Source organism: Fusarium solani (genome assembly GCF_023522795.1).
Source record: "Fusarium solani strain SB1 chromosome Unknown bctg00000006, whole genome shotgun sequence".
In the NCBI taxonomy this organism is placed as follows: Eukaryota; Fungi; Ascomycota; class Sordariomycetes; order Hypocreales; family Nectriaceae; genus Fusarium; species Fusarium solani.
Window position 1 is genome coordinate 1,478,643 of NW_027072151.1, and position 16,493 is coordinate 1,495,135.

General features: G+C 51.6%; 6 protein-coding genes across 6 annotated transcripts; 3 read left to right on the forward strand and 3 right to left on the reverse strand.

The window, feature by feature from the left end:
• Positions 1-111: 111 nt before the first annotated feature.
• Positions 112-430, reverse strand: MRS44_010189 (uncharacterized protein; the record flags this gene model as incomplete). The annotated part of the gene is made up of 2 exons (XM_046281276.2): positions 112-185; positions 247-430. 2 exons carry the CDS (start codon positions 428-430, stop codon positions 112-114), a joined length of 258 nt encoding a protein of 85 aa, XP_046131368.2.
• Positions 431-1,416: 986 nt separating this feature from the next.
• Positions 1,417-3,015, forward strand: MRS44_010190 (uncharacterized protein; the record flags this gene model as incomplete). Its single annotated transcript, XM_046271044.2, has 1 exon — positions 1,417-3,015. One exon carries the CDS (start codon positions 1,417-1,419, stop codon positions 3,013-3,015), a length of 1,599 nt encoding a protein of 532 aa, XP_046131367.2.
• Positions 3,016-4,478: 1,463 nt separating this feature from the next.
• On the forward strand, positions 4,479-5,375 carry MRS44_010191 (uncharacterized protein; the record flags this gene model as incomplete). Its single annotated transcript, XM_046273911.2, has 1 exon — positions 4,479-5,375. The coding sequence occupies one exon, from the start codon at positions 4,479-4,481 to the stop codon at positions 5,373-5,375; it is 897 nt and encodes a 298-aa protein (XP_046131366.2).
• A 334-nt stretch (positions 5,376-5,709) lies between these two features.
• Positions 5,710-7,373, reverse strand: MRS44_010192 (uncharacterized protein; the record flags this gene model as incomplete). The annotated part of the gene is made up of 2 exons (XM_046272129.2): positions 5,710-7,178; positions 7,229-7,373. 2 exons carry the CDS (start codon positions 7,371-7,373, stop codon positions 5,710-5,712), a joined length of 1,614 nt encoding a protein of 537 aa, XP_046131365.1.
• Positions 7,374-10,629: 3,256 nt separating this feature from the next.
• On the reverse strand, positions 10,630-13,833 carry MRS44_010193 (uncharacterized protein; the record flags this gene model as incomplete). Its single annotated transcript, XM_065620030.1, has 1 exon — positions 10,630-13,833. The coding sequence occupies one exon, from the start codon at positions 13,831-13,833 to the stop codon at positions 10,630-10,632; it is 3,204 nt and encodes a 1,067-aa protein (XP_065476219.1).
• Positions 13,834-14,645: 812 nt separating this feature from the next.
• MRS44_010194 (uncharacterized protein) lies at positions 14,646-16,490 on the forward strand (the record flags this gene model as incomplete). Its single annotated transcript, XM_046276494.2, has 4 exons — positions 14,646-14,996; positions 15,043-15,290; positions 15,340-15,618; positions 16,196-16,490. The coding sequence occupies 4 exons, from the start codon at positions 14,646-14,648 to the stop codon at positions 16,488-16,490; spliced, it is 1,173 nt and encodes a 390-aa protein (XP_046131363.2).
• Between the last annotated feature and the right edge of the window lie 3 nt (positions 16,491-16,493).

A 16,493-nucleotide genomic window follows, 5' to 3' on the forward strand; every position in this document is an offset into this window, starting at 1 on the left:
AATACATGTGGGAATAGCAAGCACTCCCGAACACGACAGGCAGGGGCCCCCCAACGTATCTTCTATGCTCCAGTCGATGGTGAGGTTGGGGAGATGGTCGTAGAAGTCTCCCTACTGCTTCCAACGCGCCATCACCACACAACGACGAAACTTGGCCTCGTTCTCGGCCACATGGGTCACGAGATCTAGAACATGAAATGCAAGTACCCATGCTGACTAGTATAAGTACCGAGGTAGTAAACTTACTAAAATCCCAATTGGCCTCAACTGCTTCTTCTTCTCCTTCTTGGGCTGGGGCTGGGGCTGGGGCTTCCGACTCAAGGTCGGCCATCTCGACGTCGTTGGAAGAGGAGGAGGGAGGAGGGGCAGGAACACCTGGCGAACCCAGGCGCAGGGCAGCAACACCAGACACGACGGCGCTGACATCCATCTCTGCTTGTAATCAATTTTTTTTTTTTTTTTTTTTAAAAAAAAAAAAAAGATGGGATGGGATGGGATGGCGCTGGAGAATGTGATGTAAATTCCAGGAATAATTAGAGAGAGAGTTCATCATGGAGTACCTAGATGTGTATGAGTACATGAGTACAAAGAGTCATAATGTCTGGGCTTAGATGAGAAGGAGCAATGAGAGTATGGGCTCTCATTTTTGACATGGCGGGAAGGAGCGACCCCCCGGACACGATTGACTGAGGCCATCCCCTCGCGAAGGAGAGTGCCTCGGAGTTAGGGGGGCACTCAAGCCGCTGCATCGCCGTAATCCCCTGTTCTAGAAGCCTGTCCCTGGATGCAAACATTCACTGGGGACTAATGGATGCCGTTTGCTAATGTCCATGATTCACTGACAAAGCCCAACAGGGTCAGTGGGGTATTTCTGCTAGGAGGCAGGCGAAAGGAGGCAATCTTTTAGAGAATCACCCGAGTTGGGAGGTTATGTCACTGTAAAACGGAGATCTAACAAATTTCTACCTACTCTTGATATTGAATTTCTTTTGTTTGCATTGCGCAGAGCAAAAGCCTCAAGTCTCATCAACCATAACCTACCTCATCCTTAGATCTTCCCTTCCCCTCCTACACAACACCAACTGCTCCGGGGTCAGTTTCCACCCCATTCATACCACCGTCACTTTGTTCCATCCACCGGCCGACTCGAGTCCAATACTCGTTCAGATATCCTCCTTTACCCCTCCCCCGTGAAGGCTCGCCCGCAGGCCGTCACTCGCAGCATCTCCCGTCAACTCATGGCCCGCCTTGACGAAACAAGGACCCAAGACCACCTTGATTATGTCACTTAGTAGAGGCTGAAAGATTTCAAGGTGAGCATCTCGATGCAATTTTGTCCCACTGAACTCTTGCGGAAGTATCTAATCAGCCTTAGTTATCGGTCCGCTGTCTCGTCAGCGATAGCAACTCTCCACCATGCCTCCCAACAATTCAGGCGATGAGGACGAGCCCCCCTATCTCGATCCAGGGCCCATAACTGTCGACGAAATTTGTGGCGCAGATATCGAAATCGTCATTAATCAGATGGTTTGCGAAATATTCAAGCTGGCTGGAAGAAATCCGGCGGATCATTCGGGCTGCTTCCAGGCTTGTGTTCAGATGGTCAAGGATACAGACGTCATTCATGCCACCGACTTCAAGGAATGGGAGAAGCATGAGTATATCCAAACTGGCTTGGATAACCTGGATCGGGCGGAGCGCATAGCTGGTTCAGCGAAGCCGGTCACCTTCTGGATGATCAACGCTCCCTTGGCCGTCGCAGCCGCAGCAGCAATCAACCAACCACATATACGCATTCAAGATGACAGCCGATTCATATGCACTTTTAACGAGAACGATCTCTGGGACTGGGTTGGGTGCGCTATTGACTTTTGGTCGACATTATCAGGCCCCATTGCTTCCATTTCCACTATCTCACGAGCAACGATTGTCCATCTCATGGACCAGGGTAAGACGACAGAGGAAAGGGGTCTGCCTAAGTGCACTGTCTACCCATTACAGTCCGTTACCCTCTCTCTTTTTGTCCATTTTCGCATCTCAAGTATGGCAAACCCGACTGGGGACTGGATTCGCAAGCAGATGGTCTCGCGAGTCCTAACCACTCGCCGGGAAGAGGCTATGGAGAAAGGGAAAGGGGTGCTGGCGAAGCTTGGGAACGAGCATTATGACCAAGCTGCACTTAGGGAGCCCATAGATCAATGGTTGACTCTGGAGTTTATCCATGTCCTCCCAAAGGATGTCAAGGAAAGGCTCTGGTCATGGTGTCTTCAACACCACTCATTATGGCAACCCCACATTGCCCAAGCCATTGAGGATTCAACTGAATACTACGAAATTGTCCAGTCACCAGAGATATCAGTGTGCCTGGCATCCCATGAACTCCAACGGTGCTTAGATCGTGGACGATGTCTTGTCCTTCTTCTCGAAGATCCAGTCTCGAGAAGCAACCTAGAAATGATCGCAGGTTGGATGCGAAAAGAAGACGGAGATGAACATCAGGTGTTCTCAACGATCACCGGACTTCGAAAGGTGATGACAGATGACTTGAAAGCAAAACTTTCTCCTGAGCGATCGGGCGTTCAGAGGTCCCAGGCGCCATTATTCGCAGGCCCCAAAGATGGAGAGGACAGAAACGCCCTGGTCAGAATCATCCAGCAGATCTTTGATGCAAGCATCTGCGTACATCCAACGTGTCCAACTCTCGTGGATGTTTTTCTGGTCCTACTCCCGAAGGTGGACGACACACTGCTTCTAAGCATCTGTGCCGATATGGAAAAAGCGAAACAGAGACGGGCTCTAGCCAAGGAGAACCCCTCGCGAAAAAGCCTGGACGACGAAGGTTTTTCCGAGATGGCAACTACGGTAAACAAGATTGACCCCGAGAGTTTGCTTATAGCCTACACCCTTTTTCTCATTTACATGCGCCAGATTCTGAACGACGAGGATGAGGCGTTGCTGATACGCTGTCTCGAACCTCCCAGGGCGCCGCTTCCAAGGAATAGGGGAAGAAGATGATAGCACTCAGAGCCTGAATATGGAGGATTGATTGGTACTTTGCGCTTCCCTAGAGCTGGAGGTGATGGATTAAAAAAGCGATCCACACGAGGGTGTCGGCATGGGAGCTAGTATGGGGGATGTAAGAAGTCAGCTGGTCTAGATGGGTTGAGATTTACGGATGTACGAGCCTTCAAATTGGTACAGGTCAAAGAAGAATAAGCAGGGAAACTGTGCTTTTGTATCTTGTAGCGCCACTCGTAGATGCGAAGTCCCTGCTTCAAGTGTAGTAATAATATCGACAGATATGGGAATACTCTCTCTGGTAAACATTAGACATCCCAACAGAGACACCCTTCACAGATCTTTGTGAGTATCTCCTCTAACTTGATGTGATAGTAAGGTAAAATTAAAAGAAATATATCTAAGGCAAGGTAAGTCTCTTAGAGAATTATTTTAACTATTCATTCTATCCTTATGTTAAGACATAAGCCATGGATGCATATCAACTGGCCAAGCCGGCGTCGTAAATATCTTCGCCCGAGATCATCAAGGAAAAGGCCCCCATGGAGACTCCTCCGGTAGCACATAGATTGGACAGCATGTGAATTTCGGTAGGATGATAAAGAAGGTTGTGCTTGGCAGTTACCCATTGACAGAAGTGAATAGTGGGAGGCATCAACTTTGTTCATTCAAGAATGCCCCTATCCCAAATATGACGGGAATGCTATCGGGAATTGTCAACAAGAACATTCTAAAGAGACTAATAAACGTCAGCTATCGTTCATATTCCTCTTACACTTTCTATTTACAAAATTTTGTGTTTCAATTGGTTCTGTTAGACAGTTTTGCAGACCTCAACACCACGGTCTATGACTGATATTGCGAGACGGAAGAGGCGCTTGTTTTGCCAGTCACTCGCGTTTTTACAAAGCCGCCGCAATAGGATTACTGAATATGAGCAAGAATCCGAGATAAAGCACTGAAATCTTGAGGTTTCAAGGAGTTCCTCAAGCACTTCTGTGCTGGTTGTAGCGCATCACTCAGTCGATATTGGGACGAAGTCGTCTACACTATATATATCATCCCTACGCAGACTTTCGCCTTTTCATCAGGGTCCTTTGGGTCTTCTATTCCCTCCCAGATTATCATCCAGTCTCTCTTTCTTCTGCAGCCAACGCTCCCATCATCATAAACTTTGATCAATCCTGTTGAGGCTTCAAAAGCTTCCCACCACTTTCAACCTTTCAACCCCTTTCCACCTGCAAGTCTCAACTCTCGCTCAAGGACCTTGCCACTTCGACCACCCATTTGGACCACTAACTCCTGCCATTTCATTCGCAGGTCTTGAACGGAGCTAGGCAAGTCAGCACTTGAGCAGCCTTCATCCTTCACGAGTATGACATCGACCCATAGGGCCTTGCTCAGCAACACTGATCCAGACAATAGGAGAATTGAGCCTGACCCCTCCAGCATCAATCACCATGGGTCTCTGGGAAGTCAAAGACGACAAGAAAACCCTGAACAAGGAACTCTTCCTCAGCCACATGGAGAAGCACTGGCTCGACTGGGCGGCAGAGAAGCTGTCGCGAAAGGAGAAGCAAGCCTGGGTGGGAATCACCGAGATTGTCTACAAGGGCAAGGTCAAGGCCATGACCGACCTTCCTGAGCCCAACACCTGGGCCGAGGTGACCACGTACAAGGTCCTCTTCCCCAAGGAGTTCTTCTACTCTCGATACGCCGCCGTTGCCCAGATCAAGTTCCCGCAGGCCGATCTCGCGAAATGGGAGCCCAATGTCAGCGGGCCTACGACTACCCACGCGTTCCAGCAGAGTCGCTTCATCAAGCAGAAGAGACTGGGGGAGTGTTTCAGACAGGCTACGGAGCTCTCCAAGCGTGCCTGGACCCCCGAGCCGACTCAGAGCGTGTACCCTCTTGCCAAGAGACCTCGCAACCTCCCAGTCAAGGAGGCTCCCGTTGGAACTGGCCCGGTGGACAAGATGGAAGGACCCCTCATTTCCAAGCCAGAGGATGTGCTCAAGGTCTTTGCCAACATTGAACAGCAGCTTGCCTCGGTTCGCGCGGCGGCTGAAGCCAACACCAAGATTCATCAGCACGCCGTCGATGAGTTGCGCCAGTCTCACGAGCAAGAGCTCAAGAAAGTCCAGAAGCACGCTGACGACTCCATCAAGTCTGTTCGCGAGAGTCACCGAAAGGAGATGGAGGACGCTCAGAAGGCTCATGAGGAAAAGCTCACCAAGGTTTGCGACACCTACCAGGCGGTCATCTCGACCCTCAACAATGCATGTCTCGATGGTATTGCCGCGCTTAAGAAGGCGCGCCAGAACGCTCACAAGGTCTGCCTCGATGGGGCTAAGTAGGCTTCTCCAGAGAAGAGTCAGCAGGTAGTTTGGCCTTAGGGGATGTGTTAGAGGAGTTCATCATAAAACACACCAAGTGCTTTTGAGAAGTAGTGGACACTTTAGCTAAAAACGAAAACCTAAAACCGTTGAAATCACATCACATGGCAGAAACCGTTGAGATATTTTAAGATATTGCACGTGCGTATTGTTTCTATTTGCAGAATATGCTAAAGAACGCTACCCGCCTCGCTGATATTAAACGTTGAAGGATATTACAGACCAAAATGTACAATTGTTACTTCTTCCGCTTTCTTATATGGGTATCTCTCCATCTCACTCGCAATCAAACCACTTAGAACAGGTTTCGGAGGGCCCTCTTGGGCAGCTGGGACCAGACAATGGGCTCCTTGGGCTCAGGCTCGTCGAGCATGACAGCACCGGTGGCCAGATCCATCTCGGAGGCGGGGATGTACATGCGCCACTTGCGGGTGAAGATCTTGTAGCCGACGTAGAAGAGGGCGACGGTGAAGAAGGCGAGGTAGGAGCTGAAGAAGGCCTCGGCGTTGGGGGAAGCGCCGGAAGCAGGGTAGAGGGCAGTGTAGAAAGAGGCGACCAGGGCGAGGATGTTGAGGCCGAGACCGAGGTAGCTGCCAATGACACCGAAGGGGGTCTTGTAGGGAATGAGATCCATGTTGAAGCTCTGAGCCCTCATACCAGAGCGCATGCGGATGTGAGCCAGGCAGATGCTACCCCAGACGAAGAGGAAGCCGAGACCAGTAAGAGCCAGGAGCCAGCCGAAGATCTCACCACCGCTGGGGGCAGCGCCGATGTAGGCAAGGAGACCGAAGGCAATCTGGAGGAGGACACAGTACAGGGGGCGACCCTTAGAGTCGATGTACTTGAAGAAGGCGGGGGCCATGTTGCGCTCAGCCATAGCCTGGATGGTTCGGGTAGAGCCGAAAGTGCAAGAGTTGGCGACACTGAGGACGGAGATGGTGATGACAGCGTTCATGATGCTGGGGAGGACCTTGATACCGGCATCCTGGATAGCAAGAACGAAGGGAGAGGCCTTGGTGTTGGCACCGCTGGCTCCCATGAGACGAGGGTCGTTGGCGGGGAGGATGAGACCGACGATGAACAGGTTCAGGATGTAGAAGATGGCAATTCGCCAGAAGACCTGCTTGCTAGCCATGGGGATAGACTTGCGGGGGTTGGCAGACTCGGCAGCGGCCAGACCAACCATCTCAGTACCACCGAAGGAGAAGGCAGCAACGACGAAGACACTGCAGAAACCCTTGAAGTTGGTGAAAGCACCGGGGTCGTGCCAGTACTTGGCGCCAATGTATCCCTTGTCGCCGGCACCGCCACAGTTGATGACAATACCGAGGATGATGAAACCAACACAGGCGCAGATCTTGATGATACTGAGGACGAATTCGACTTCTCCGTAGCCGCGGACTCCGAAGATCTGGACGATGATGAGGGCGGCCAGGAAGACGGAAACCCACACTGCCATGTTGATATCCTCTCTCCAGAACTTGATGGTGATGGAGGCAGCGATCAACTCGAAGGGAAGAACAGTTAACCAAGCTAGGGCATATTGAACGCCCATGCTGAAGCCCCAGGAGGGATCGACAAATCGGCAGATGTAGGTGAAGAAGGCTCCGTTGATGGGGTAGAGGACGGCCATCTCGGCGAGGGCCAAACAGGTGCACAGAAGCATGATACCGATAACCAGGTAACCGATGATAAGAGCGGCAGGACCGCCCTTCTGAAGGGCACCACCAGAACCGACGAAAAGACCAGCACCAATTGCGCCACCTGTTGTGGTTAGTTGTTAAGTTCCAGGGGTGGTGGAGTTGAGGACATACCGATGGCAATCATCTGCATGTGGCGGTTCTTGAGATCTCGCTGGAGAGAACCAGTCTGAGTGGTCTCACCAGCCTCGACATCCTGAGAAGATCGGACGTCGGCGACGGCTTCCTTGCCGTAGTCGGCGGGGGGTGTGGAAGACATGGTGTGGATGGTTGTGTGTAAGTGAGGTGGAGAGGGAAGTAGAGAATGTAGAGATGAGAGTGATGAAGCTCTTGGCCTTCGAAAACAGAAAACGAGGGGAGGAAGGGACTCTATTTGTATCCGTTTCAGAAGTGGTCTCTATGTGATATCCTTTGGGGTGGTGTTCTAGATTCTGATGCTCCCCCTCCTGGTCTGGGTGGCGCCGGGGAGTTGGCCCCAAAAGATGGAGGGTGACCCATCACCTGGGGCGATGGTGTGCAGGGCAGGCCCCGGGGACTCTAACCGGGTTGAGAAAAGCAGCTGCCTATCCTGCTCATTGGCCCCGGAGAGTTTATCTCGAGGCTAATAAAGAGGGTGCGCAAGCTTTGGTTTTTGGTGGTGGTGGACAGAAAAGGCTGAAGAAGTGGGAAAAGGCAGGGCTAAGGATGTGATGATACCCCAGATTTTGGAAAGGAAATTATGAAGAAAAAGACATGATTGTAGAATAGACCTTGAACATTCTTACAGTGCCATTTTTGGTATTTTTGGACCCCGTTGAGAGACACAACTAAAGAGTTGAGTCGCGACCCCATCTCAAGGCCTCGTCCTCTGTCTCTCCCCCACCACGTACCGTGGTGGATACAGGATTTTCCACCCACCATCCGTTCGCCTCTGCACAGTAGCTTAGTCTACTGGTTCCTCCATTAGTTTGCCCCTATCTCGGTGCCGCCCGTCGCGCTTAGCCTGTTAGTTTGATTCAAGTCGTTCGGCGAGAGCGAGAGTCGTCGTGCCGGTCGTGTCATGGGTGTTTACCGGCCCGGTTCGGCTTGGAGGCGCTTATCGCTTGTTCTTTTTCGACTCTGTTTTTTTTGGGGAAGCGGGAGATTGAATGCCATGATGCTCATGACTCGGAGGGATCAAGTCTGACTTTTTTGCATTGTGGCTTTTTTTTCTCTGCTTGTTTTGGGGGATTTTTGTTATGCACCGCTGATGCACCCCGTCACGTAACATTCCTTGGCCTCTCGACGTTGTACGCCTCTTTCAACTGCCGCCGCAGCCACTGACCGACCTGACCCTGTAAAGAACCTCTCGGTTGTTTTCCGTTGGGCCGCCCTTGTCCAAAGATCCATGGATCTTTAGAGAGCAAGTCGTTAGGTGCCCGTATGGGGCCACCAAGGATGTGATCCTCTTTCCCCCCTCCGGCTTCATACGCCACGTCCCCAAACGATAAGCAAGCTGGGCTACTTTGGGAAGGTCATGATGATGGGTATTCCTTGTATTGACCTCTACCCGGTTCAATCAACACGAGACGGTCTTCAAATTGCCAGAGTCCATGTCCTGGTTGAGAGGAACCGACCGCTTGGTTATCCTGAGATGCCATCTCGCGATGCCAAGTAGTGCCTTGCAGGACAAGACCTTGGCATCTTGGGGAGCCGTCTCGGCGATTGCCAAGGACACATCTCAACGCCAAATCTACTTGGCGCACACACATGTCTCGTGTTTTGGTGTGAGGGAGGGTGGCAAGTATTGAGCTAGTCACCAGCGCTAGAAGGCTTCTAGACTGCATCTACTATTTGCCTCTGATTGGATCCCTCTCCGCTCCAACACGCCAAAATCGACCAAGTCTCCGGTGGGATGGCCAGGGTGGATAATTGACGAAATCTAGGCTTGCTGCTTGGACCAAGCGAGTTGGAGGCATTCCCCCCCCTCTCTTGTTTTCTCTTCAGCTGTCGCGACGCCAGACAGGGGTGCTATCTCTTCTGTGAGACGAGCGTATCGAACACTATGGCTGATATCATCGGGGACCCCTTGATTGGCCGATGCCACCGATATCAGCGGCGGCAGCATAGTGTGTGTGTGTGTTGTGTAGCCCTCCTCTACTTCTCCTCACCTGGTTGCTTTTTTTTCCCCTCACGTTCAAACAGGCGCGTGAGGCTCAGCCCCCCAAACCCATCTCTTGGCTTTTCTGGGGAAATGGAGATTTCCATCTGAGCGCAGTGGTCACGACGAGGACCCAGAATCCGGGGAGGATCTAGAGGAGGATCCTCCCCCAGAGTCGAGACTGTTAAACTCGAGATTCCATTACGAAATCGTTTGCCCTTCTGCGGTCATGATGCGACAGCGTATCTGGGGTAAGATGGGCGAGGGAAAGGGGTCAGACCAGAGGGGATCCAATACATTTCGGAGGGGGAGGGACAGCAATACGTGCTACTCCAACTAATAGCCTCACGGCGCTAGCCCCTTGAAGAAGGTGTGAATAGAGACCCATACCCATGAGGCCTGCGAGGACCCCATGGTCTGGTCGGTGCGGAGAAGTTTGCCAATGTTCCCACTGCGGAACCGTCCACCATCAAGATCTAGGCCTTGGCCTCTTTATTTTCCCCACGTAAGCTTTGCCTGTCATCGGATCAACTTGTTCACTGTCAACTTCTCGATCCATGAGAAGCCATCGCGGCTACTGTCTCCAAAGCCCTTGGACGGTTTGTCCGGTGGCGCCCCTAGCATGGCCTGTTAGCCCCTTGAGCCGCGCGAGACATTGAATCGTACCACCGGCATTGGTGATGCCGGTTCTGACCATTCCAGAGACGCTCCATGGCATGATTGGCAAATGTCCATGCTGGGTACGGGTTTCAGCTGTTTTCCTCTAGTTTGTCGGGATTCGCTTCGTTAGGGCATTGCGACGGTAGCTGGCCCAACGGAGTGGTAAGTTCTCTCTTACTGTTACTCGTGTCATCCTCGCCACACCTAGGCAGGTTAAGCATAATCGCATGTGACTTGACTTCCCGTAGATCCCTTCTCTTACCCTAGGGCAGGTACAGTATTATAATGTAAAGTATAGGTGCTGTTGGAAGAGCTCCTTCAGATGAGTTATCTCTGCCTGTTATTGAAGGTCCAGAACCAGAATCAACGAAATAGATACTAAACGCTTGGCTGAATGGATTCGCGTCTCAACTAACGCTCCCAGCTTGCTAAAAGATACTCAAATCTCCCGCAAAGCTGTCAGCAGACTTCTGCATGTCTACACCGAGGCTATCACGCCAAAGCATATCTGCCTGAATGTCATTCAACCACCAACCAACTCGCGCAGACTAGTTCCCGTTGAAACCTTGACGTAAATCTTTCTCTGTAAATGTGCCAATTAGGAAACTCGTTGCCAGGTGGCGTCTCTAGCATGTTTTGCTAATAGCTAATCACGGAAAGGCCAAGTCCCTTGACCGGCAAAGCGTGTGCCGGTTTGCATCATCATTCCAGAGCCTTGATACTGCAATCTCTACCTCTACTGAGCCATTGCCATGGCAGTAAATACAATGCCATCCATCTGAGGTGTGGGTAGAGGCTCAACATTCCCTCGCTCATATCGTACCAGCCACACCGCGTCCCCGTTGACAGCCTCCAATGCCTCCCGCACTCCAACGTTGCGCTCCAAAACGTCTGACAGTAGGTCCAGAATGTCGTCAAACATGTCCTCGTCCACGTGAACGTGCGACACTATTGCTGTCAATAGCTCGATCGTGGCCCCCCACACTCGCGCCGGCGATGCAAATCTCCCCAGGTCACCACCGGAGTGCGGTGTCACCGCCTGCGGGTTGCCACCGAGGCTGCCTCCGCTCCTCAGGGGCATCACAATTCGGCTATCGTCGCTCTCTCGTCCCCGCGTAATCCTAACTTCCCCACGGGGTTTGGTCTGCCCCGGTCGCCCGGAAGCTTCAAGCTTAGCCTTGCGACACCACCCCCGAAGCCAATCGGTCCAGTCCGTCTTGAACCGAGAGCTGAGGAAGTCTCCTGCTGCCGCGCAGAGCCCAGCCAGAGCGTGGCACGCCTCGACCGCGATATAAGCTTCAGGATCATGCAGCCTGTCAATCACCACCGGCCAGATTGAGTTGACCAGTGGCAAGAATGCGTCCTCATCGGGAGCCAGAGCTGTGGATGCCGTTGTCAGCAGCTCTAGCAGTGACCTCCGTAGTGTTGGCGTCGGGGATGTCAGATAGTGCTGGGTTAGGTTTGCCACTCTCAGCAGCAACTGGTACGTTTGAGAGTTTGGAGGTTTTTCTTCCTCGGCTGGAGGATTTGCCCCATCTTCGTCGTCGTCTTCCTTCTTGTCCTCCTTCTTCCAAGGTATCGTTGGGTGGCCGCGCACTTGATCTGTCTCCGTCTCGTCGCGAGAGGTTCTCTCTTTTCTCTTTGCCAGGGTATCCAAGAGAGAAGAGATTTCATCTGTCTTCTGCATTTTCTTCCGGTGATCTGGCATTGAGCTCGTCTGGTGTTCTAATAAGAGCATGTCCGAACGAACGCCTTGATCTACCACCTCTTTAAGCACACTGAAGAGGTTTTCCACAAACACCGGGTAGCCGTGATAGTTGTCCAAGGCACCGAAAATGGAGTCAACGACGTCGTCAAGGTAAGGGACTAGTCGAGGGCCTGCTAATCGAATCATCATGGTCAAGACATTGATCGATGCTGGCGAGATATCCAAAGTGTTCAGTCGCAAAGAGACAGAGTTGACCATGTAATCAACGTTGCTGATGATGAGCTCCGAAACACTGGTATATCCACATGAGGCTGCTATGCTGTTCAACGTGACGATAGCGTGCTTCTGTAGGCCTTGGCTATTAGATCCCAAGAACGTTGCGATTGGGAACAGCACATCGATCAGTTCTGGTCGAAATGATTCTCCTGACCTCTGGGCTGTGTATGCAGTAACCTCCAAGGCAAGAGCTTCCAGTCGCCAGTCAACAGGCTCTACTTCTGTGTGGCGGTCAAGAATTTGTACCGCTGTCGTATACAGCTCGTTGAAGACGCCCTCTACATCCCCAGCCGGGTCGCTGAGAGATGACAGGTTTAAGAACATATCTTCCTCTGCCGAAGCCGTATGGCTAGCCTTGACTAGTTGGAAGCAAAGCCAAAAGGCAGAAACTTGCCCGACTGGGTTTCCAGACTCCTGCGCCTGCTCCAGCATACTGCTTGCGAGCCTCACTTTCTGGGAGGACGAGCCAAGGAAAGAAATAAGCGACGCCATCTCACCTCGAATATCTTTCTGGCTCTCGGAAGGCAGAAGAATCGGCTGATATTGCGCGTCCTTGTACTCGCTTGAATCTCCCCCAGCAATCAGTTTCACATCGGTGATTTCGTTTGTTGGCTGAATCTTCGATGCCTGAACAAGTGAAACAACGCTGTCCCGAAGCATGGTCGACATTGAATCCTCGAGAGTCGACGACTGTATGTGTAGGCTTTTGAGTAGTTCAAGAGCCTTCAAAACGTTTCGTATCGCGTCTCGTTTCGCTTGTTCGTCTGCTCCTTGCATCAAACGCGACAGACTAGACATCCAGTTGTAGGCCGTAGTCTTGACGATCTCGCCGAGTTCTGGGTAAATGCTAACGAGATCCTGCAGGCTGGTTTGTGTCAGGGAGGTCTTTTCCTCTGTCTCTCCAAGAACGATTGCCGTCTCGATCAAGATATTCGCGCAGTTTTCCAAGGTCTTGTGGCATTCATCCAAGATGACGACACAAAGTTTGTTGAGAGCAGACCTGACCTCGGCGGAATCGTGGGTTCGTAGCCTCATCATCGTAGAGAGTGCTTTCTTCACTTGGATGGCAGACGCCTTGAGCCATGAAGGAGAGAGAATTTTATTCTCATGATCTTCATCCTCTTGTTCGGCTTCGGACTTGACAAGTATTGACCGCGTTCTAAGATCAGCCAGAACGGTTGTCAACACCAGACTCACGGTCTCGAGACACTTTGCAAGAACGTTCCCCTTGTATCGGTTCGGAGAGGATGCAACCTTCGCCAGCGAAGAGACAGTGCCCGGGAGGAAACTAGCCAGCGCGGCAGGCTCTTTGATGGTGTGGTACACGGCTTGCAGGGCTCGCAACGCCTCTTGTTGTATCTGGGGTGTTGCGCCGCTAACAACCCCATCCAGCATGACAGTGACACCGTGGCCGAGCGCAGGTATTGTTTCTGCTTCCGAGAGTCCCGACGCCGCCGTGGTGGACGTGCCAGCTGTGGTGAAAAGGGCAGTCAGTCCACGAAACGCCTCCAGCGCAGTCTCCTCGGCCACAGGTCGTTTTTGGGCAGAGCCAGGTGTTCCATCCAGTATAAAGGTCAGAAGACTCAATATTTGTTTCACTAGCTCTGCAGAAATCTTGGTCCTCCATCCATGAGTGATCAAGATAGCGAGTGCCTTGATGCAGTTTTCGATCAAGGGCATGGGGTACTGATCCATCTGACGGAAGATGTGGTAGAGCGGGAAGAAGACATATTCAGAGAGTTTTTCGTCCAGTGCCAACGGATTTCGCTGGATTTGCTCATTCAGAATTTCCAGCACTCGCCCTGTGAGCTCCGTCAACTCACGAGCGGAAGCTGGATTGTCGGCCTCCCGTATGGCCAACTGGCTGATCTTGACGCAGCATGGCTTGAGCTGTACTTTTGTTAGATGCTTTCTAGTTGTGAATGGGAAGGTGGCCAACTTTTTGGAAGAACTCATTCCTCTCCTGGCTACTGGGTGTAGATGCCATCGTAGGTGAAGCGAGAAGCTTCTTCCCAGCTACACATGCATACTCTCCACAGCTCAAGATCAAGAATAAGCGAATACGAAAGCGAATGCGCCGAGAGTGCTTGGCAAACGGGCGAAATTGATGCTTATGTGAGTTTCTTGGCTTGACAATAGAGGACGGTGGTTTAGATGTGCTGAGAAGCGTCGCTTGTGAAGCCAGAAAAGGTGGAGGGGCACTTCACGATCTTTGGGAACTGAGATGTGGCTGTACAGTGTGAGATTTCTAAAAACTGTACAAATGAGGATCATGGGGTGCTAAACAAGGCTGATAACACAACCAAGAGCTCAAAGCGTTAACAACCTGAGCAGATAACACAATTAAGAAAATGATGTTTGTACATATTCTTCAATCGCTCATTTTTTACTATAACACCATTTCATTGCAGGAGTATTCTGCGCAACCTCTAAACCATCCCACGCCTGCTGATGTCATCATGCACTGTGCTCTATCGTAATCGTATCCGTCCGATCTCGCAGCTACACCCAGAGTTGAATGCTCTCAACTCCAGCATGAAGAGGCTGGTTTCCACTGGAAAACTACAGACTTGGCTCTTTCAACCAAAGTCCCCCCGACTGAACCATTTGGTAAGAGAATGAGGGACCCACTGTTCCAAACCCAGGACTGCAGCTTATATATACCGCATTAGTTTGTCAAGACGCTCTCCGCACCTCTGCTCTCAAGGAACAACCACCACAAAGCTCATTCAACCCCGACAACAAAGCCCACGGAAAATAAAGCAATCATGGCTCCTTCCGGTCCTTTTTCAGTTACCGTCCATCCTTTCGAGTCCAAGACTCGAGCCTCTTGCGCATACGAGATTGGCCTTGCCTCTGCTAAGAATGCTGTCATCTTCATCGGTGGTCTCACAGATGGTCCTCACACTATCCCCTACACCCGGCTCCTAGCCCAGCGATTGGAGGAGGCCAAGGAACTTGGTTACTCTGTTTTCGAGATCCGCATGCGCAGCTCCTTTATCGGATTTGGTATCTCAAGCCTTTCCAACGATGTGGAGGACATCTCTTCTTTGGTCAAGTATCTTCGAAGCATCGGCAAGGAGAAGATTGTCCTGTTTGGTTCTTCCACTGGTTGCCAGGTATGTCTGCCAATTACCCCCTTTGGCAATTTCTGACAAGTTGTAGGACTGCATCGAGTACACCAACTACGCCAAGCACAACAATGAGCATGTCGACGGCTTCATCATGCAAGGCCCCATCTCGGATCGCGAGACACTGGACCTCATCATGCCTGATCCTCAGCCAAGCCTTGACCTTGCGGCCAAGATGATTGCTGAGGGAAAGGAAGGCGACTGTATGCCTTTTGATATGATTCCCGCCGTCTTGGGGGCACCCATCTCGGCCTATCGATTCCAGTCTCTTGCTGCCCCAGGGTATGTTCCATGGTGGAGTATGTTTGCCACAAGCTGACGCCGTGCACAGAGGTGATGACGATTACTTCTCGTCCGATCTTGACGAGGAGAGAGTTGCGGCTAATTGGGCACGATTCGAGAAGCCAGTTCTGGTTCTTCATTCTGGAAATGACGAGTATGTGCCTGAGCGCGTTGACCAGGCAGCTCGCAACAAGAAGTACCAGGAACTGAACCCCGTAGTGAGCCCCTTGTCGGGGCTTATTCCTGGCGCGAGTCACACTGTTGACCAGCCTGAGGCTCAAGAATGGCTTACCAAGCGGGTGATTGAGTTCCTGGGAACTCTTGCAAAGTAATTAATCTATGTCAGGTTTTTGCTAGGTCCAGGTTGTAAGAACGGGCCATACGCATAGCTCTAGTGCCTATTGCAACTCTGTGAGTCAGTCAGGATTGCGTCGCGTCTGTGGGTAATATTACGGGTTTTCAACGCACCAGCAAGATGACTCATTAACAACGACTCAACAAGATAGCACAAAGGAATTCAAGATGAAAGCAATTGAAACTCTACATCACGTGAAGAACCTTATCGGAAAGGTAAAATGAGGCCGCAAACAGCGAATGACCGGAAACGTCGTGCCAAAACAACAAGACGTGATTCCATCCATTCAATGTGCAGGGTAAGTTTACAATGGCCTAGATACATACAAATGCTGCAGGGTTAGGTAAGCACGCAAGCGCAAGTAATCCAGGCAACTATCGCCGACATCTCCGTGATTGCCATGCTCATCCCCACCTGCCCCCCAGCTGAGCTGCCTGGGGTCTGCGTTAGCGCGTACCTTTACGTAGGATTTTGACGATTTTTAGGACCCCAGCTTACCAACCATCAGCAGGTCATTTCGACAAGATTTTGCTCTGCGACTGGACTTTAGTCGGAAGTCGCCCAGGCAATTTTTATCTTTGCTCCTCCATCTCTCGTTAAAGCGCTGGCCGGATCAGGATCTGGCAGCATCAATCAGCGCAAGCCACAGGCAGATCTTGGCCTGCCGAGCAGATCCCGGCCCATCTTGCGCCGTCGCTGGTTCGCGACCTGACGCTCTGACGTCGCGCAAGCTTTCCGAACCGGACCCAAGCCTCGACGGCCTGCAACTCCGACCCCCGACCGATTCTGACGCGCCACCGACTCTGCAGCCTGGCCTTGCAAGAGACGAGAGCTCTTTGCTCTAGCAT